The sequence below is a fragment of the Ipomoea nil genome, unplaced genomic scaffold (genome assembly GCF_001879475.1).
Source record: "Ipomoea nil cultivar Tokyo-kokei standard unplaced genomic scaffold, Asagao_1.1 scaffold1043, whole genome shotgun sequence".
Lineage (NCBI taxonomy): Eukaryota > Viridiplantae > Streptophyta > Magnoliopsida > Solanales > Convolvulaceae > Ipomoea > Ipomoea nil.
The window spans coordinates 6319909-6342055 of NW_017617471.1; the positions used below are offsets into that span (position 1 = coordinate 6319909).

Consider the following 22147-nt stretch of genomic DNA (forward strand, 5'->3'; position numbering starts at 1 on the left):
TTAGTGATATTCTAACTTTATAAAATATGATTTTCCATCTTCAAAATTTTAAAAGAGTAAATACCCAAAATGATCCCTCGACTATAGCTAAATTCACCAATTGGTCCTTGACTTTTAATTTTAACCAATTAAGTCCTTAACTTTGCAATTTTAACACGATTTGGTCCTCCTTCTATTTGACCGTTTGTTTACTGTGATTTTTGAGGATATATATGTAATTTCATGGTCCATCGTCGATTTTTTAAGATTCTAGTTGTATTTTCAGACCGCACTGTTACATTTGGATCCACCACCGAAAGCAATATGCCAAATCCTGCCGCCTTTCTTCATCCTCCCTTTGGATTCAATGTAGTTGAGTTCGTACCAGAGTGAAGAAGACAACGTGTTTCCGAACTGGTGCAACGTCATCCTGGAGGCCTCCATGTGCTCCGATGAGAGCTGCAGGTTCTTCTGGAAATCATCGATGACGGCGCGGGCGCGTGCGTTAATGCAGAAGTGTTTGAAGGACCAAATCGTGTTAAAATTGTAAAGTTAAAGACTTAATTGGTTAAAAGTAAAACTCGAAGATCAATTTGTGAATTTAGCTATAGTTGAGGGACATTTTGGATATTTACTCTTTCTAAAACTATTTAATCATGTTTTCCAATAAGTTTTAGTACCTTGGAGGTTCCTGCGCTTTTGCCATTAGCTAGAGGACAACAACTTGATGCATTATGTGGTTGCTTGTTTGATACCTAGATATGAGATAGGTTATTGAAATGGAATGAATTTGTAACTACCTACATGAAGAACAAAATAAAATTTAAATGAAGTTATGCTACACTTCGAGTTGGAAACATATTGAACATTCAGGAATAAAGACAATGTGGGTTTGTTGACACAAAGGAAAATCACTCAAGGACATAAACATCGGCTTCTGGTATACTTACGTATCATACAAGTAATGCCATGGGGACAGAAAAATCCCTCGCAACAAGGCTGACAGTCAGTGGTTCTGGCAGGTATATCTTTCAAATTTCTGAGGTCAGGATTCTTATTTGAACCAGTGCTACAAGCCCACCCTGGCTCACAACCAGATATCCAAGAAGTAAGATTACAGTTCCTATTAGGATTTAGGTAACTCATTGAATTCATGAACATGTTACTAAAGTAGAATCTTATTTCTGCTGCAGTACATAACCTTTGTTGTACATCTCCTGTTGAATGACACCAGAGAAAAGATTTCAGATAGAAATTACACAAGAAAAAGATTGATGTATGTGTAAGAAAAACCAGGAAGGCATAATGGGCAATGTCTACATTGCCTGTTAAATTTTTTTTCTAGTCTAGATTTATATGTAGCATCATATTACTTTCATATGCACCTTCTACAGGAAAAGGTATATCTTTATTTCCATTTGTGTAAAGTATTTATGCAAGAGAAGTATTTTTCTATTTAATATATCATTGACAACCTATGCAGGAAAGGACATCATTGCATCTACTACCTCTTAAATATGAAGAACTACTTCCTACTCAAGATAGAGGGGGAGGAATCACAATTTCAGTTGGAAGCCATTGTATGCCTAATTGCAGCAACCAATGCAAAGGCTAACAAGTTTTGTGATCTGTCAGCCTTTTATTTCACTTAAAAATCAAAGTAATCATATGATACTAATAATGTATTATTGTATTCTATGGTGAAGTATCTCACATACCCAAGTCACATACAATTTAACATATCAACAAGAATTTTGAATGGTTTCTCCTTTTAAGAGGTTTCTTAGCTCTTATACTCCTTATATTTCAATATATTTCAAAACTCTTACATCGAAAACAAGAACAGATATGCTAAATACATTCATGGCTTAACATCAACCGTATTCCACAGCTGTCAAACTTTACCATTATAGACCGGTAGAATCATAGAGGTAAAGCAGAAATCAGAATCATAATACAACTAAAATGTCAATCCCAGCATGCCAAGTTGAATGCCTCAAGTGCCTTAGTCCAAGCAATTTTTATACAAGTTCATTTTTTAAAATACTAACAAATTCAAACCAAAGAAGGTTTTGCAAACAAGAACAGATAAGCTAAACAAATTCATGGGTTTAACATAAGAATTATATACTTATTACAATTTAACATAACAACAAGAATTTTGAATGGATTCTCCTTTGAAGAGGCTTCTTAGCTCTTATACTCTTCATATTTCGAAACTCTTACATCGAAAACAAGAACAGATAAGCTAAACAAATTCATGGCTTATCATCAACCATATTCAAAATTCTTATACTCCTTATATTTCAAGCTTTGGAATATAGTGAAGCAGAATGATCATAGGCAATGGGTAATTGGGTATCTCTAAAGCAAACCTTAGCATACATAGACGATGAAGCCTTTTGGTTGAAAACAAAAATAATAATTACAATACTACATACACAGAGCTAGTAACTACAGAAACTTGAATAACATAAAAACACACTAAATTTTTGGTTGAAAATAAATAAAATGGCGCAATTTTTCTGTGTTGGTGTCACTGTAATGGAGACTTTAAATAGCAGAGGTTAGATGGAGTAAAAATGGTATACTGGGTGAATAGCCGGAAAAAATGTTGAATAAAATTAGCAAACATAAATTTACCTTTGATGAAAACATTACAAAACCCATTGAATCCCTCTAATTTCTTCAACCCTTCAACCCAATATCTGCAATAGCATATTGAGACTCAGTCTTGCGATGAAGGAGGAAACGTCTTGCGTAATCAAGGAAGACGAATGAGAAACGTATGTCTCAGTCTCTGATTTTACTCAAGGAAAATGAAGCCTGAAGGAGGAAACGTGGACTCAATTTACGTGTTTATGCAATTTCCAATTAACCTTAATAATAATAAACAATAAACGCGTTTATGCAATTGTTAACAGAATATGCTTGGCATTTAACAGTAACTGAATATTCTTGGGCAATTTTGTCATAAAAAAAATGTACAATATTAAGAACATAAGGTACAAACAACTCAGCATGGGAAAAACGGACATAAACCCAAGGACATAACCTGTATTCATACTTATTAGGTTTTAAGTGCCCAGGAAGGAATATGCGAACGAATCGGCGCGCGACACGTGTCCAGATCTAATAGCTTAAAAATAACGCGGTGGCATTTTCGTAAATAATTGAACATCGAAGTGCAAGTAAAATCACTTACAAGTGCACCTACTTTCACCTATAAGTGCATGAAATTTTGCCTTGTTAGCATTCACTTCTCGCAAACATTCATGCACCTGGGTGTGCTTATAATTATAGGTGCAACTATTTATAACTATAGGTGCAACTACTTATAACTATAGGTGCACCTATTTTCACCTATAAGTGCATGTAATTTTGCCTTGGTAACATTCATTGATTTGAGTTCAACGGGTAGTAATACCCCTGAAAATCACCCGCAAACATTCATGTACCTAGGTGCAACTACTTATAACTATCTGTACAACTATTTAGAACTATAGGTGCAACTACTTATAACTATAGGTGCACTTAGTATTGATGCTCAGTGTAAATTTTTATTTGCACCTATAATACATTTTACATGCACTTGTAATACATTTTACTTGCACTTCAATGTTCAATTATTTACAAAAATGCCACCGCACTTTTTTAAAAAATCAGTATTTCTCATCCATTACATCTGGACAGACAGAATCCATTCCTATTTCGCTCCTGGGCAAATCATTCGCACCTGAATGCGATTATATATATATATATATATTTCCCATGAACGCCTATGTTATGAAATAAGTTTACGTAATTATGTAATATGGAGGAATTGTGTGATGCCTTTACCCATTATAGAGGCACATAGGCAAACTCCCACAGTGGCAGTGCGTCTGTCATGAGTGTCATCTTCCCCCTCACCAACGCAATCCGTGCCGCTCCACTCTTCCCAGCACTGTAAGTGCTTTTTCCTCTAAATATCTGCCTATTTATAAGAAATGGGAAGTTGATGGATCACCTAATAGTCTACCTACTTAATTAGTGTTCGATATTTTTGGTTTTAAATTACAATTCCATTGAGATCGAAGGCTTTGGTGGTTATGGACTCTTGAGAAGCCTTCAAAGACTAAAGCTTTAAGGTTTTGGTGCTATCTTTTAACTCTGGGTCCTTGCAATGGCGCGAGTGGAGATGGCCCATGCGGTGGATTTAGAATGCGGTGGCCACGGTGGCGGCGACACCAGTGATGGGGAGGAAGAGGGGAGCGTTTATTTCTCCGATGCCGACGAGGGGTCTTGCCATTCCCAGTTATATTCCACGGCTGATGGGTCTGAGCTTGAGATAGAGGAGGCGTTGGAGTCCCGGAGAGCCTCGTCTGATTGCTCGGTGGATTTGGAGAGTGGGGTTGGTGAAACCAAGCCGCATTTGGGGAAATTAGATAGAGATTGTAGGATTTGCCACTTGAGTTTGCAGAGCCCTGGCCCTCAGTCTGGGGTCGCCATTGAATTGGGGTGTTCTTGTAAAGATGATTTGGCAGCTGCTCATAAGCATTGTGCTGAGACTTGGTTCAAAATCAAAGGAAATAAGTGAGTAATTTCATTTCCTCTAACTTCATTTCATGAGAATTTGCATCCTCTTTTTCATTGATTAATTCTAGATGCCTATTTGGTGATATGTAGAATTTTGCTAGTGTAGTATCTTTTGGTGACGAGGGAAACTCGCAGTCACTTTCCGAGAGTGTAATCTTGGTAAACCTCGCCTTATGACCCTAGCCGGCAAAGAATAACAATGAGCTAAACTAACTTAGATTGTCCATATTTGACCGGCTTAAACTAAGAAGGCCAATCAGTTCCTCTAGTTGGGATCGAGTTGAACTTGTAACCTTATGGTTACCAAGTCAGAAGCCTAACCAACTTGACCGGGGTTGCCCCTACTACTATAGTATCTTTAGAATTGCGTTTGATTGCTTTATTCCTTTTGCAATTGCTTGTTGGTTTGACAGACAGCTCTGCATATGGGTTCTGTTTTACTGTACTAGGCATTAGTGTTTACTTGGTTGTAAAGTAATGCTAAACTCCATTGATTCTTGCTTTTTAGTATTTTTTTTTGGTTTCTCTATTGCTCTCTGATCTTTGAGAATAATGTGTTCAGTAAACGTAACACAGAAGATTGCTCCATTCTTGCATGGGGTCCAGTTGGGTGGGGGAGGGGGGAAGTTCAGGAAAAGAAGATAACTTGATATATTTAATTAGACAAAGGAACAGATAGATAAGAAGATGAGGGAATAAAATTAAAAGCAAACATGTAAAGAATCTGGAAATATCATGAAGATATCTAATCAGTTATCACACCTATTGGTTCTTTCACCATCAGTTCATTTGTTTTTGTTGCACTTTTGTTTGTCAAAAACTCAAAAAGTGGAGGTTTGACCCTTGTGAGTTAAGTTCTTTTCTTTGGCCAGACAGAGGACTATTATTCGCTCCACTTTGTATATTTTATTTCTTATTTTCTAGATCTTTTCTTAGCACGCTTGTTATGCCAAACATGACCTTTCCCACTATTAATTAGCTGGATTTTAGTTTCACTTAAAGCTGAAATTTTTCTTATATTCTGCAATGAGCTGTGATATCACTTCACGTCTGTTTGGTAGTGCTGATTGTTAGGTTCTCGGAATGGAAATATGTACCCGTAAAGATTGATGTTGGACAAGGATCAAGTTAGTTTTGCTCTTTTGTCCACAAGACACGCAAGATGGAACTTTAACATGCTAGATACGAGCAGTTTTTAACTTTGTTATTCAAGGAATATAAAAAAAAAGTTCGGGATTTTAGAATCTCCTTTATGCGTGAGGTTTTGGCATGATCTGAAATTTACGACCCAAAACTTTCACAGGGTTACAATCTATTTTCAACTTTGCTGTGTGATAGCAGAACAAGAATGATAACTAACTTAGAATAATGTTTTTCTAGATAGTTTGTCATCATATGACTGGATTTCAGGTTGTCCATTGGCTCAAGTAACATTAACTTTATGTTTTCTGATATCGTTATTGCTTTCAGGGTGTGTGAGATTTGCAATTCAATAGTACGCAATCTGGTTGGTCCAAACGATGTAGAGCCATTGCAGCCAAGAATTGAGACTAACGATTTGGCAACGAATGGTGTGTCAGCAGTAGCAACATCCTCGGCTCCTGAGACTCGGAATTGCCTAAATGGACACTGGTTCCTGAATTTCCTCTTGGCCTGTATGGTATTTGCCTTTGTCATCTCCTGGCTCTTCCACTTTAACATTCCATCTTAGGTAGGCAGAAATGCAGTAAAAGCCTGTGAAACCTTAAAAGATTTGTTTTTTCCTATATAGATTAGGATAAGAATGTCTTGCAACTAACATATAAACATGGGAAGATATAGTGTTAATATTGTCTTGCAATGTTCTTTTGCCCCTCATTTAAGAATTTAGATTTATCCCATCACTGCTGAGTGTATCTGGCTTGCCATGTTGTAAATTCACGACTATGTCACTTAACTATAAGGTCCTTAACAAGGTTTAGTGCTTTTGACTGGTCACTTTGATTTTTTTTTTTATTATTATTATATTGTCATTAATGGAAAACTGTTTATTATAATGTCATTTGAATTATTATTATTATTATTTTTATCAAGTAAATTTAATGCAACTTTATTTGTTTAATTTATATTAGAAAGACGATTTCATTTACTTGGTTTGAACCGATCAGTTACAACTTAAGTTAATATATCTCATTGTGGTTGTGAGTTTCTTTCAAAGTAAGAGTCAAACTTTGAGGGCGAAATTCAAGGTAAATCCAGATTAGTTACATAGTGATAGAATACTAGATAAATGTACAAAATACTAGATAAATGTACAAAATAACATTACTAAATTGAGGGAAAGCAACATGACTTGTATAAAATACTTGCTAAATATTGACATCAACATCAAAATGTTGTGAAAATCCTTGGATGTTGCAAAAGAGGATACACCAATAAATACAATAAAATCACAAAGATGATAAAACTCAAGAAAAAGCACATATCTATACACTTTCAAACTGTGTTCCTTTCAGCCTCCAAACGAGTGGCTTCCTTGAGAGCTTCCTGGGCATCATTCTCCATCCCCAGACTGAAGAATGCAACCGCCTGAAGATAGAAGGCCGTGTGCCAGTCAGGCGACACCAACTGCGCTTTCTCCGTGTCCCCTACAGCTTCTTGCGCCATGTCCATCATCAGATAGGACAAGCACCGCCTAGCGTAGACCGTGGGCGACACCATCGTCCCCCCCTCGATGAACTACAGAAAGAAAACATGTTAGTTCATTTGGTTCCTAGGTGGCAGATTGTGGGTAAGGACGCAGGATCGAGCCCTAGAGTCACACCCAGTGTGGTGGGTACCAGGCACTGGTCCTCCCATCTAATGGGTCGTTCAGTCATAGTGATTTACAAATCCTGTCGACCCGGAGTGTGGAGGCCCCGGGCGAGGGATTTTGCCTAATGTGGGCAAGTAATTCAAGCCCCTCAGGCAGCTTCCTATGCATAGAGAATGGCTATTAAATGAACATACCTGTGAAAAACAATCAATGGCGGCAGTGAAATCCTTGGCACGGAAAGCAGTATCGCCTTGCTTCTTAGAATTCAAGGTATCCTGCATCTGATTCGTCCACATTTGGAAAGATAACTGTACCACATTCATCGACAACATTTGAGCGTTACAACCAAATGCAGTTTATGTAGATGAATCGATTGCATTTAATGTTTTTCTCTCCTAGCATTATGTGAGCAAGAAAGGGACAAACCTCATTGGCAATTCCTTCGTCGTCCTTGTACCCGGTCTTTTCCAGCATTTCATGAAGTGCAGTCAGATCCATTCTCAGACATGCTTCTCCCATTGGCGTCAACAACAATGGTTCTGTCGGGGTGGCAGTTCCATCGGGAATGCCCAATAAAGTAAACGATGGCACCTGGTAGTACATGAATCCCAAATATAGCATTACCAAGGAGCTAACATTATAATTAGAACTGCAAAAATGTTGATAAGGATAGATTTTTATGCAGGATAGGACCAAACACTAATTTGAGGATATAATCCACCTAGCATGTTCATACCTCGGTTTCTTTTTGGAGAGGCAAAAGGGAACTGACAAGAGATTTTGCATTTGGCCTCTCCCGTGCTTCGTATTGCAAACAACGCGTGGCCAACCGGACCAGCTCGGTTCCATCATCGTTAGAAAAATGACCCTCCAAACAAGAATCCATGAGCATCAGGAAATTCTTGCCACGAATTAAATCGAGTGCCTAAACCGGGTAAAGAGAAACAATAAACCTCAGACTATGGTTTCTCAAACAATCGAAGCAATGTGTGAATCTTCATTTAATATGTTCCAAGTTAAAAGTTTACATGGCTTGGAGGAATATGCTTTCCACTCAGAAGATCCAGCAACACAGTCCCGAAGCTATAAACTACACTTTCGGGTGTCACTCTTCCTGCAAATCATAGATTCAAGTTTCAAGAACGCCTAATATGGAAAAGTAAACCGAAACATGCTTAATGATTGAGAGATAATCGCTACCTGTTCTCAAATACTCTGGAGGAGTGAAAGCCAAGTTTGTACTATAACTTTTTCCATCTCGACTGTTCTTCATCAAACCAAAGCAAGACAACCTAGGATTACCGTCCTGTAGAAAACTAACCAAGATGAGAGCTGCAAACTACCAACAATTTCGAATTAAGGCGCAACCGATTTTACCTGATCAAACAAGACTCGGTAAGCGTTGAGGTCGTGATACAACGCCCTACCCTTACTACTGCAGTAGTCCAAAGCTTGAGCCAAGTAAAGCGCCACCCGCAACCTCATAGCCCATTTCATTGGCTGGTTCTCCCCTATGCCATATGATGCAACACTTATATCAGATCACATAGAACAACTTGTATCTAACAAGGATGAAGGATTCACAAGACAATTCATATAATTCTTCATTACAACTAAACAAAAGAGAAAAACTCACAGTGAAATAAATGTTTTGCAAGAGTCTCATTGGGCATAAACTCTGCCACCAGCAATCTCTCTTCCTCTTCATAGCAACACCCTATCAGATTTGCCAACCTCTCACTCCTTAGACTGCCCACTGCCTTAGCCTCATCCTAGCCATTAAAATGTCCACAAACATCACTAACAAAAAAAACCTCCCAACTCCCTATAAAATTAAAAAACTGAAAAAGATAACATTTTTATGATTGCCTGAAAGCCTGAACAGCAAAACATTTTGTGTGTATTATGCTAACCATGAATTGACGAGAATCAGGCCAAGCAGATTTATTGAAGCGTTTAACGGCGACCCATCGGCCATCGTTGAGCTTCCCTTTGTAAACCACGTTCGGCGCTTTCTCTCCGTGCTCGGACACAATGGTCTCTGAAGAAAACCCATTAGTGGCAGCTTTAAGCTCCTCTAATTTGAACTGAGTAAAGGGCGGAAACGCGTTTTTCTCCCCATTCTCTGCAACACAATTAATCTCAATCAGCTCATTCACGCGAATACACATTAAAAACGAAGATATATACACATATATGCATGTACCAAGATCAGAGGAGTCTAGAAGGGAAGGCTTGAGGTGAGAGTGCCACCAACAAAAAGAGAATTTTGAGCAACGGGCACCCATTCTTTCCGGTGAATTTCAAGATAATTTTTAAGGTTAGATGTTTGTGTGTCTATACTGTCGGTAACATTAACCAAAACAGTGGGTTTGATTCTTGAAGTTTTGTGAGGAATGGGGAAGGGAAAAAGGGGGAATTATAGCTGTTTCTGTGGAGCGAACAACCGGTGGTACCACTTCTGGCTGTGGATCCAAAGGAATGACACTTTTTTAAGGAATTCTTTTTCTTTTTTTTTTCTGGATTTTGATTGTGTCTGTGTAGCCCCTTTCAAGAGCATGCAGCACAAAAGAGATGTATGTATATATGATAGTATTGTATATGTATAAATATATATCAGTACTATGATCTTTCTGTTTTGCTGTCTTTAAGAGTACAATTGTGTTGTGATGTGTTGCTATGAGGTTGGGGCTTTGTTCCTTTTGGCTGGTCTCGGCTTTTGTGCTTTTGTATTGCCTTTGTACTACGTTTCAACTTCCCCATCATTCTGCTCCTTACTGTTTCTTCTTCTCTCTCTCTCCATCTCATGACACCCCTTACTTGAATAATATATTTTTTGAAAAAATTTGGTGTATTGCAATTTTAGCCGGTAAAGGATTGTAAACCAATTTAGATTGTTCATAGCTGGTTCACTCAAATCAAGAAGGTCAATATATTGTTCCTTGTTGAGAGTTAACTTGTAACCTTGTGTAATGGGTAAACTTGAGCTTACATTTACTCGAATTTAAAGAAAAAAAAAAATACAATTACTATATGGGGGTGTTTATTAAGTACACTTAATATTGTGTAACAACTCTTAAATTGTGAGAAAACTGAACTGCCTTAAAAAGATCATGTGTAAACAGATCGGTCAAAAATGTAATGATATATGTATGACTTGTAATGAAAGGATGAAATTAAAAACAGTAGGGGGAGTTGTTAGACGGCAAAATAAGGATAAAGGATGATGAAAGTTGAAGAAGAAAGAGTGGTCAAGGTCAAAAAAAGGGTATTTGTTAATTGAAGAAATTATGCCGTGGGATTTGTTTGCTCGGTAAAGGTTTCATTAAGACTTTGTAATAAAGAGATGAAAATTCAGACAGGAAACCATGATTGAGACCTGAATCAGGATTATCCACATGTCCAATTTTTATGATTTTTTATCAGACTATGAGGTGTCCTGAGCATGACAAATTATATTGTGGATCGCGGTCCACAATGCATTATGGTCCATGTATCAAATATGCACTGCAGTTTCATTTTGACACAGCTACAACATCATTTTGATATAACTACAGTTTTGCTGGACTATATATACTCAAATATGTGAAATTATTATTCAGTTTCATTTTGTATACACTGCAGTTTCATTTGATAATATATATAAAAAAATACGTGAAACAATGACAGTTTGGATACACTATAGTGTCCGCCATTTTGGATGCAGTCCACAGTATAATTGCTGCCTGAGCATACTGTAATTGTAGGAGACACCTTTAAATTCATACCATGCTCAGACTAATTACCGGACTCGCCCAATTAAGAGACAAAATTCTGATCAGATTTTATGATTTTAATATCATAATACTTTTCTTTTTATTATTAATTTATCTCATAATATTATTTCTTAACGTGACAATAAAATTCAGTTATTATTGTAACAAGAATTTCTCGATTTATTTTTATTTTTGAATGCCTCGATTTATTTTTATAATTAACTTTAAATGTGAGTAATTTTGAATAGAAAATAAATTTTATATTTTTATTAGAAGTTAAAAGTTCTATTAAAACACAACAAAAGTCAACTTTAAATTATATAAACATTTGAAATAAAATAAACTGACAAAAATTAATTGTTTTAACATTCAAATAATAAATCTAACAATTGATAGGTTAATGTGAAATTGACATGAATATTGCGATTCTAGATTATTTGAGACTCCGTCAAGCCATTGTCTGTTTATTGTATAGGGTGGATTATTTGACTAGGCCTAACTGTCACTATAGCCTAACCATACTTTATTCAAACGGAAAATGATTTAAATTATTCCGCACTACTTAATTATGTTGTATTGGAAAATAATTTACTAGTGTAATCTCATGCTAAGCTATATTTATAAGTAACTTATTATAATTAAGTTAATTTATTATAAATATTATATTATGATTAAATAAATAATATTGAAGGTAAATATGTATATACTTATCTTCTTGATCAAAATTATTAGTAAAGAAATAGCGTTAATTGTAATATTTTTATATCATATTTCAGTTTTTAAGAAATACCTTAGTATTAACGGTTGTTTGAAATATTTATATTGACAAGTTTAAATAATCATTATTAGGTAAATGAAAGATGTAAAAATTTAGGAGAAGTTATAAGTTAATTAGAGGTATTTGTCTCCTAACGTAGGGGCATTCTACAAGAGATATCTGGTTTGAGTATTAAGGTCGGGACCGAGTTTAAAATACGCTACACAATCACTAGTAATCTTAAAAGGGACGAAACCCTGCCTCAACTAGGATCAGGTCAGACCCGTATAGGGTCGATTAAGATCGAGAAGTGTCTTTCGGGGTATACAAAATACAACAATTATACTATGATCCGGGATCCAAAACACACAATTTACATATTAAATGTTCACAATTTGCCTACAGAATATGTACCAATTAAGCGAATATACAGTCATACGCCCGAGGGTTATTCTCAATCAAAGGTATATATTTTACTTTATTGTGAGTGCTAATGTACAATTAAAGCATATAGGATAATTCATACACATCTCACGATTTTCCTCATCCACTAGTCTCTATAAGACCATCTCCAAAGGCAGCGCCATTGCGCCAAAACACCAAAAAAAATGCTCCAACCCAGCGCCATTTCACCAAATTTTTGGCGCACTGTTCACAGTGCGCCAAAGCGCTATAATTTTTTTTTTTTCATTTTAGCCCCTCTTGTTTGTTTAATTCCATTTGTGTTTTGTTTTTTGTTTTAATATATTTGTATATTTTGTTAAATTGTTAACTATAAATTTTATATTATTTAAAATGAATTATATCATTTGAAAGATCTCATCAAGACGATTAAAATAAGTCTAATATTGAACTTATCGCCTTGTGACTCTGCACCTTCAATGTCAGAACTTCGCTTTCGACTTGCAACACTTGGTTCTCTACCCGAAGGACTTTGAAATTTCTCCAAGTCTTTAACAATAGGCCATACATGATCAAATTTAAAACCATTTTTAAATTTGGCATCTTGTTCCATTAGTGCTTTTGCATTATAATTATATTGTATCATATAAATATAAAATTAAAGATAAATTGTATATTATTAAAATAAAATTATATCATTTCAAAGATCTTATCAAGAAGACGATTAAAATAAAATTAATATTAAATATAATTTAATTACAAATAAAATATATAATATAATTAAAGTCTAATTTATTAAATTACAACTATTAGTTTTATTAAAAGAATAAAAGTATAAATATAAACTTTATGAGGGGTGTAGGAATAAAATTTGGTGCAGAATTTGGTGTAATGGGTTGGAGATGAAAAAAATTTGGTGTAAGAATATGCTGGGAATATTCCTTTTTGGTGTAAAATTTGGTGCAGAATTTGGTGCAATGGTTGGAGATGGTCTAAGCGAGTGCTGATGAATTCAAGTACAAACTTATAACTACTAAATTTAAAGGTAAAATAAATCAAATTATCAATAAAGTATTATATTAGAAAAGGTGAGCATAGTCGGTAATTGAATTAAGTGTTTTGAATCGTTCATACACTTGCCACTTTGGCAGTACCCAGGATAGGCTAAGCATAAATTCAAAACAATAAAAAGCATATTAAAGACCAAAAAGGTTTGAATTTCAAATTTATATTTAGTCCAATTTGACGTGTTTAAACTTTTATTCTTTGATTTCTTTTAACTAATTATAAACATATAGTACAGTTCAATCTAAATATTTTCTTTAACACATCAATCATATAACAAAAGAAAAATGCCACGTTTGTCTCATGATTTTATCTTAAATCTTTTTAATGTTTACCTCTTAACGTAAAAATAAAAATTTTAGTATTTATTGATTACATGTAATTTTATTTATTTTTTAAATTTTTGGTAGAGGGAAGGGGCCAAGGCCCCGGGGATTAAATAAAACCTTCTAATAGCTACATTGTTGGCATCGCGACTCAGTAGCACTTTTAACTTTTAACTCTTCCAGAGGATGAATAAGAATAGGCATACCCCACGGAGAGACTTGTCCCATGTTGGCAAGGAAATCAACACATTTGACATTTGTTTCCTTCCCGAAACACGTGGTTGAGCTTGATAATTTGGAAGGATCGCATGAGCGGCTTGCAGTCGGCGACAAGCGTATCCGCCTCCGGTGTGGTCCCGACGTCGTTGTTGAAGACGTGAGTAACGACTATTGAGTCAGTTTCCGCCTCTAACTTGACAAAACCGTGATTCTTTGCTAGCCGTAACCCTTCTCGGAGCCTCCAGAGTTCGGCAATGAAACTGTTTGTGAAACCAATGTTTGTAGTAAAGCCAGTCACCCAATTGCCGAGGTGATCGAGAATAACTCCTACTGCGCTTGCAAGGCCGGTCGACGCCTTTTTCGCCCCATCCGAGTTGAGCTTCACGTAGCCCGGTTGCAGTGTAGTCCAATGAACCAAACCTGCTTGACTACATGTAAATTGATCAACTCACTAAGTGTTAAAAAAAGAAAACTATTTTATTAATTGAATACATAAAGAACCAATTAAATATTATTGCATAAACATATTTGTTACATTATACCTTTTATGTTTTAATTAGTGTTTCACCCGCATGATACAGGGAAGAGAATGTGTTATCATAATTCATGAATTATATTAAAATATCGAAGAATGCAAAGAATTTTTAAAAGCACAATAATTGATTGTCAAGATAGTGTAAAATCATATATTACACTTTTTTTTTATAAAAAAAATCGCATGTACATTTAATATAATTTAAGTGCTCTTTCACTTAATGTTATTTAAAGAAATGGCACTTTGCATATCGTTTTTTTAAACACTTACATGGCGTTTGGTTGGAGGGAGGGAATTATGTGGGAAAGGAATTGTAATTTCATGGGAGTTGAATTACTGGGAATAAAGTGGGAATTTAAATTCCAGTGTTTGGTTGACAGGAATAAAATTACTGGGAATTTCAATTCCAATGTTTGGTATACATGGGAATTGAAAGGGAATAAGTAGTATAAAGTCAAAAATGTCCATTATTGTTGTTAGACATTAATTTTAGGTTAAAAAAGGAAGGGGTAATTTTGACTCATCACTATCTTTTTTTCCCAGGAATTAAAATACCAGGGGGGACATGAGATTTTAATTCCATAAAAATGGGGGAATTGCAATTCCCTCCAACCAAACTATGGAATTTAATGGTCTTTGGAATTAGGTGGGAATTAAGTGGGAAGGGAATTTAAAATCCCTCCAACCAAACACCCTGTTTAGTGGATCATAATTTCGCTGAACTAATTCTAAATATATAAGACCACGCCCACTGTAGAGGTAAAAAATCGTGAGTTATATAATCAGCTCACCAGTTAGTTCTTAGTCTTTATGCCTTTTCAGTCGTGACATCAAATCATGCGACGAACCACTATGCAAAGCCACGAGCGACACTTTTTTCATATCTTAATTATAGGAAAACAATACTTAGCATAATTGTATCTCTAGATATACTATTAGCACTTTCCTATATAAAATTTAAAGACGAAAAATGTCATTTTTCTTATGATTAAAGTATTTTTAAAAATTAATATATATTAATGTTTGAAAATTATTTTGATTATCAAATAATTCTTTCATAATATATAAATTTAAATTATTTTATATAATCATAGTATCATTTTGATTCAACGGTTCCTTAATCCTTGCTTCATTTAATACAAAGACTAAGCTATTTCGAATAGGCTCCATTAACTATTTTGATAGGATTAGAGTGAATTTGAGTTTTTTTAAGATATAAATTTTATATATTTATATGTTTAGAATAATTAATAGGTGAATGAAAAATTAATTTTTAAAATATACTTATAAAATTTAAAAATAACAGTGAAAATTATTTTTGAGAAATACATGCCCCACATTAAAAGAATATATTGATGTGGACTAATACTTAAATATTTACACTTTTAACAATAGTGAATTGTATTGTTAAAAAGCTCTTTCTGTGTGCACTCATAGCCTTTTATAGTGAATGAAGGGTAGTTTATTCATAGTCTTTTATGGTGCCTTTATGATTATTGATAATAATAAAATAATAGTTATTCATGATAGAATAATATGGTATCAATTACTACTTCGACACAGTAATTAAGTTTTTAACAATTAATTTGACATGTTTTAGATTCTTGGTAATCATCCTCGTTTTTTGGGCATTATAAATTGGGATCACTATGCGAATGGATCTATCCCAACAGTTGTTATTAAAAAAAAAAAAAAAAAAAGTTAAGAAATAATCGAATACAAATTGAATTATCAAACGGTTGAAATGAATAGTTGTGCACTCTCATTTCTTAAAAAAGATTAAGAGTTCAAAATCCTTTCTTGTATGAAAAAATCAAAATATATATATATATATATATATATATATATATATATATATATATATATATATATATATATATATGGCCAGGTGATCAGCACTTGAGTCGTTATGCTATGTAATCGTGTGCATCATGCATGGTGCACACGGTTGCAAAAACGACGTCGTTTTGACGTCTGACTTAAAAAAAAATCTGGATATTTAGTTCATTCATTCTGGATATTTAGTTCATTCATTTTGAATATATAGTTCAAATCAATGTTGCAAAAAAACGTTAGGCGCCCCCATAGACGGAGCCAAAGGGGGGCAGGGGGTCAGCTGCCCCCCCTCACCCCACCCCCACCCCTACCCCTACTCCTACCCCATATATAATTTTTGTATGTATATATGTGTATATAGTACATTTTTGGGTATTAGTATATAAAAACTGTTAATTGTTCATAAGAAATGAGTTAAATTAGTTGGTAGAGCATGCATTTGGTTATAATAAAGGTTAGGCGTTTGAATCATATAGTTTTTTGGCTCCTTCCCTATGATTCTAACACAATCACGTTTTAATAGTATTTTTAATATTTGATACACACATACATATATATATTCAATTTTATCAAATTAATTATGTTTCATATTTTGTTATGAATATTTTTATAAAGTTTCGATTTGTTTTATTTTTCGCCCATATCCAATAATATTTACACCTATATTTCTTAGGTAATTTATTTATTTATTTTTAAATATCTCTTTTATTTTAATGTTTTGCCTTTACTGAAAAAAATTTGTGAATCGGTCCCTATTTTGCCCCCCCTCAACAAAATTTCTGGCTCCGTCCCTGGGCGCCCCCTAGGCGCCGCCGATTTTTTTTTTTTAATTTTTTTTTTAATTTTTTTAATTAAAAAAAATTTAATTAAAAATTTTCAAAATTTAGTACTAAAACATAAGGTTTTCATAGTTATTTCATAGAAACTATTTACAAAAGTAGTTGTAAAATTGTTCAAAAGATTGTTTAAACCATCTAAATATATAAAAAACTAAAATTAAGAGCTAAAGAAGCATTTTTTTTTGAGAAATTAGTGGACCAAACCGCCTTCGGTGTATAGATCTCGAAAAAATACGCGATTTGAAAAAAAAAATTGTCCGAATCGGACAACCGAGTCAAAAGTTATGCCTTCCGAAACTTTTCCGACATTTAAAAAAAAAAAAAAAATTGCCGACCGGCCGGTTAGGCGGTCTAGGCGGCCGCCTAGACCGCCTCGCGGAGATGGCCGATTTTGGCCTTCTTCGCGGCGGCGCAATGGCGCCTAGCGCCTAGGCACCGATTAATCGGCGCAATGGCGCCTAGGCGCGATTTTTGCAACATTGGTTCAAATTATGCACAACATAACGTCGTTGACGGAAATCAAAACTGATTTTTTTCATTCATTCTGGATATTTAGTTCATTCATTCTAGATATATTGTTCAAATTATGCGCAACATAACGCCGTTGACGGAAATCGAAACTGATTTTTTTTTTTCATTCATGCTGGATATTTAGTTCATTCATTCTGGATATTTAGTTCATTCATTTTGGATATATAGTTCAAATTATGCACAACATAATATTGTTGACGGGAATCGAAACTGGGTTTTTTTTAAAGTCAGACGCGCGTTTTTAGATAAAATGACATCGTTTTTAGTCAAAATGACGTCGTTTTTGCAACCGTGTGCACTATGCATGGTGCACACGGTTGCACAGCATAATTTGCCTCAGCACTTTGGCTCTTAATTGTACTGATCTAATGTAAATGGAGATTAGTCTAAGTATAATACGGAGTAATTGTTAGTCTAACCATAATTAGCGAGGAAGTCAGCACATTTACTTTTTGAACTCAAACGACCGTGAATCATGGATAACGTCTTAGTTCGATATTGATAAAGTTGATTAATTTTAGGTCATTTTACTCATTTAGTATAAAAGCAACCATACTTTAGCCCAAAAAAAAAAAAAATTGTAGTGAAGACATGCATCTATCTGCTTTAGCACGTTGATTAAGATTCGATTAACAGTAAAGGTTTTAGGGGAAATCTGATAGAATGATTCACATCACTATTGTATAGCACAAGAATGGCGTAATTATTTGTTTGAGCATTTGGGTGTCAAAAGGACCCCTCTTCTTCGCTTCTCCCACTAAAGCATATTACAATTACAATAATGAAATGACTCAAATCAGAGCATGCCATGCCAGATTAATCTTTAAACTCATTTCATAATCTCACTTAAAATATAATATTTGAATTATCATTCATCCTACTAATCTACTATACATTGTTTAATTCATTATTCTTTTGGTCTTTCAATTATTCATAAATTATAAATTAAGTTTTTTCTTCTTTTTTTTTTTTCAATTTTTATAAATTTAGCAATTTTATTGTTAAATGCGTTGTAAATTTATTTTATCAATTAGCGGGACCTCAATATTTTAAATGAAAGTTGATATTGAGGAACTTGATTGATTATACTTACAACATGATCAACAATTAAGGAACCACATTGACTAAAATTAAAAATGAAAAATTAAATTGCATAACGATCAACAATTATAGGACAAAAAATTAAAATTGAAAATGAAGAATTAAATTGCATAATGATCAACAATTATGGGACAAAAAATTGACTTACCTACTTTTTTATATTAATTTTCTAATTATTGAATTAATTGACTCAATCACAAGTTAATCGGAATAGTTTTGTTATTAGAAAAAATATACTTGGTAATTAAATGCAAAATGAAAAAAAAAAAAGTGTACATTATAATATCATATTATAAAGCGATTATTAGGCATTTATTTTAGTAGGGTAATGTAGCTAGCATATAGTTCATCATGTATAATGTGATATATCATGTATCATAATCTTTTAATGTGATACATCAACATGTATAATTTTTTAAAAAAATTTAAAAAATAACTTAAATAAAAATATAAAATGCAAAGTGATAGAACAAAGAGCATCTAGGGGTACAATGTCACCTCAAACAAATTATGAAATGCTAGTGCAATGTCACAACTGTGGAGTACAATATTTCAAGTTCCCTATAATTAATAAAATTAAACTATTTTCATTTCTATCAATACAAGAACAATAATTCCATGAATGCCCTCAATAATAAATAATTGTGCAGTTATTTAGATAGTAAATAATAATTGTCTAATAAATCAATTACAGAGTACATTATTTCCAAACTTCATTCCTGTAATTAATTGAGCTATTTATGCGAGCAATAAATCAATTACATTCTTTCAAATAACTCATGAAAAAGCTAAGCATTTGAAGCCTCCAACGGCAATTAGCTACAAAGCTATAAAAAAAAAATAATTTTCATTATTAATAATATAAACCAACCAAAAAGGCAAAATTCTGACTATATTTATAGTGGTATATTGTATATTGCAGGTACAAATGGGAAGAAAGACGAATTAAAAATTAAATTCTAAATTACATAGATTATAAATGGTAAATCCATATTCCCATTTCTTTCATGTCTTCTTGTCAAACACCGTAAATTTAACTTAGAAGATTCATTTGACTTAGACATGATCTTGATTAGTCATGTTTATATTGGGCTCTAGAGATATTATTTTGAAGTAGATTAAATTGTAGTGAGCTCTTTTGATGAGTTTCTTTTTTAGGGTGTTTGGCAAATAGTTGTTAACGGGTTTGAATGATTTGATTAGCTGATCTGATCGCATTAGCTGGTTATAGAAAAATGATTGGTAAATTAGCTATTAATTATTAACGAATTACATGCAAAATGATCTTTTAACATTTTGGAACAATAAGTTACTATAAAAAAACTGATTAACTAAACACTCATATTAATTGTTTAACTAACTCAAACATCTAATCTAATAGTGGTCAAATAACGCAAAATTGACTAATAAGCTAACTATATTTCCAAACCAAACAGGACCTAAGTCTTTTAACTCCCAGCGGCCCAGCCTAGTTTACTTGAATGTGCAACTTACGAGTTTGTTAGATTTTCTTGGACCGAACCTCTCGTAATTCGGTATGTTAAGATTAGGGTGGGTGTTTTGGTTTATTGTTCGATTTTTATTATTATTATTATTTTTTTTTTTGGTTTCAGTTTTGAAAAAAATGAAACGATTGGGTTTCAAATTTTAGTTCAATTTCAATTAATTTATAATAAATAATATTTTTAATAAAAAAATAAAATAAGGATACGTACACCGTATGCATTTAACTTGATAAACAAGTCAACTTAGACTTAATTCAATAATTTTATCAGTTTAGGGGACTTGAATGGAGCTTTTTTCACTTAGGGGACCCAATTGCACTATCCACTTAACTTAGAGGGTCAATTTGACATTTTTTTTGAATAAATATTTATTTTTAATATATTGAAGATACAATATTTGCGTATTGAATGTTCATTATTTGGTAGTATAAGAAATAATGAACCTTCAATACACAAATAATGTGTCTTCAAAAAATGAACATTTAGTATATTACAACATGTATCTTATGTTAATATATGGTCCACCTTACGAGGTGGATCATGATCATGGTATAGTGATTGTGTTGAGATTTCTATAAATGTTCGTGTTAAACTTGGGCAAATTATGCTGTGGAACTATGTCTTCCTTTCAAGGTGAACACGGTTCCAAAACTGTTCATAATTATGAATATATAGTTTAAAAATTATGAACATATAGTTCTATAATTTTGAACATAGAGATGTGAACATAATTATGAACATATAGTTCTGTAATTATGAATATAAAGATTCAATAATTGTGAATATGAAGTTCAAAAATTATGAATATATAGTTTTATAATTATGAACATATAATTCAGTAATTATGAACATATAGTTCTGTAATTGTGAATATAAAGTTTAATAATTATGAATATGCAGTTCAAAAGTTATGAATATATAGCTTTATAATTATGAACATATAGTTCAGTAATTATGAACATAGAACCGTATTCACCTTGCAAGGTGACACGGTTCCACATCATAACGATTGGAAAAGGGCAAATTATGATGTGGAAACGTGCCCACCTTGTAAGGTGGACACGGTTTCATATCCATAATTTTTATACTGTAGATTCATAATTTCTATATTGTAAATTCATAATTTTTATATTGTAGATTGATAATTATAAAGCTATATGTTCATAATTTTATAAATATATGTTCATAATTATAGAGATATATGTTCATATTTCCAATTGTTGAACTCTGTTTTCACAAATCACAGAACTATATGTTCATAATTTGATAACTATACAATTTAGAAATTATGAATCTAAAGTACATATATTATGAATCTGTAGTATAGAAATTATGAATCTACTGTATTTAAATTATGAACTTACGGTTTAGAAATTATGAATCTAAAATATAGATTTTATGAATCTACAATATAGAAATTATGAATCTACAGTATAGAAATTATGGATATACAGTATAGAAATTATAGATATGAAACCGTGTCCACCTTGCAAGTTGTGCACGATTTCACAACATAACGTTCCATAAGGAAAGAAAGTTAGGGATGTGAGTTGATTGAGCAAAGTGTCACAATAATATACTATGATCAGCGGGGATGTGAAAATTGTCAAATAAGTCCCTAAATTTTATTCAAAAATGATCACGCTACAATAATGCTATGACCAACGAGGATGTTTTGAAAAAAAAAAAAAAAGGACTAAAAATGAAATGATACAAAAAAAAAAAAGACCAAAAAGTCCTTGTATTTAATGCCATTTAAATGATTTTGTTGACAGGGGACTAAAAATCATTATGACAATAATAATAGAACCAAATAGACATGTTTTGAAAAAAAAAAAAAAAAGACTACAAATAAATTAACACTTATAAGTCTTGGATAAAAAATGAAATTAACTCTTCTTTAAAATATCAAATCATTCACCAAA

General features: G+C 33.2%; 2 protein-coding genes across 2 annotated transcripts; one reads left to right on the forward strand and one right to left on the reverse strand.

Annotated features, from left to right (window-relative positions):
- The first annotated feature begins 3747 nt into the window (after positions 1–3747).
- Positions 3748–6593, forward strand: LOC109181020. Its single transcript, XM_019330768.1, has 2 exons — positions 3748–4554; positions 6028–6593. The coding sequence occupies exons 1-2, from the start codon at positions 4145–4147 to the stop codon at positions 6266–6268; spliced, it is 651 nt and encodes a 216-aa protein (XP_019186313.1). The 5' UTR covers positions 3748–4144; the 3' UTR covers positions 6269–6593.
- Positions 6594–6847: 254 nt separating this feature from the next.
- Positions 6848–10136, reverse strand: LOC109182085 (probable serine/threonine-protein kinase At5g41260). Its single transcript, XM_019332130.1, has 10 exons — positions 9558–10136; positions 9265–9476; positions 8988–9123; positions 8729–8862; positions 8552–8657; positions 8380–8465; positions 8088–8276; positions 7778–7942; positions 7546–7659; positions 6848–7275 (listed from the first exon to the last, which is right to left on the reverse strand). Exons 1-10 carry the CDS (start codon positions 9637–9639, stop codon positions 7033–7035), a joined length of 1467 nt encoding a protein of 488 aa, XP_019187675.1. The 5' UTR covers positions 9640–10136; the 3' UTR covers positions 6848–7032.
- Positions 10137–22147: the final 12011 nt, after the last annotated feature.

Coding starts and splice junctions, on each gene's coding strand:
- LOC109181020 (XM_019330768.1), top strand. CDS start 4,145: ATGGCGCGAGTGGAGATGGCCCATGCGGTGGATTTAGAATGCGGTGGC. Junction 4,555..6,027: donor TTCAAAATCAAAGGAAATAA/GTGAGTAATTTC, acceptor TATTGCTTTCAG/GGTGTGTGAGATTTGCAATT.
- LOC109182085 (XM_019332130.1), bottom strand. CDS start 9,639: ATGGGTGCCCGTTGCTCAAAATTCTCTTTTTGTTGGTGGCACTCTCAC. Junction 8,863..8,987: donor TGCAAAACATTTATTTCACT/GTGAGTTTTTCT, acceptor CATATGGCATAG/GGGAGAACCAGCCAATGAAA. Junction 7,276..7,545: donor CCATTGATTGTTTTTCACAG/GTATGTTCATTT, acceptor TTCTTTCTGTAG/TTCATCGAGGGGGGGACGAT.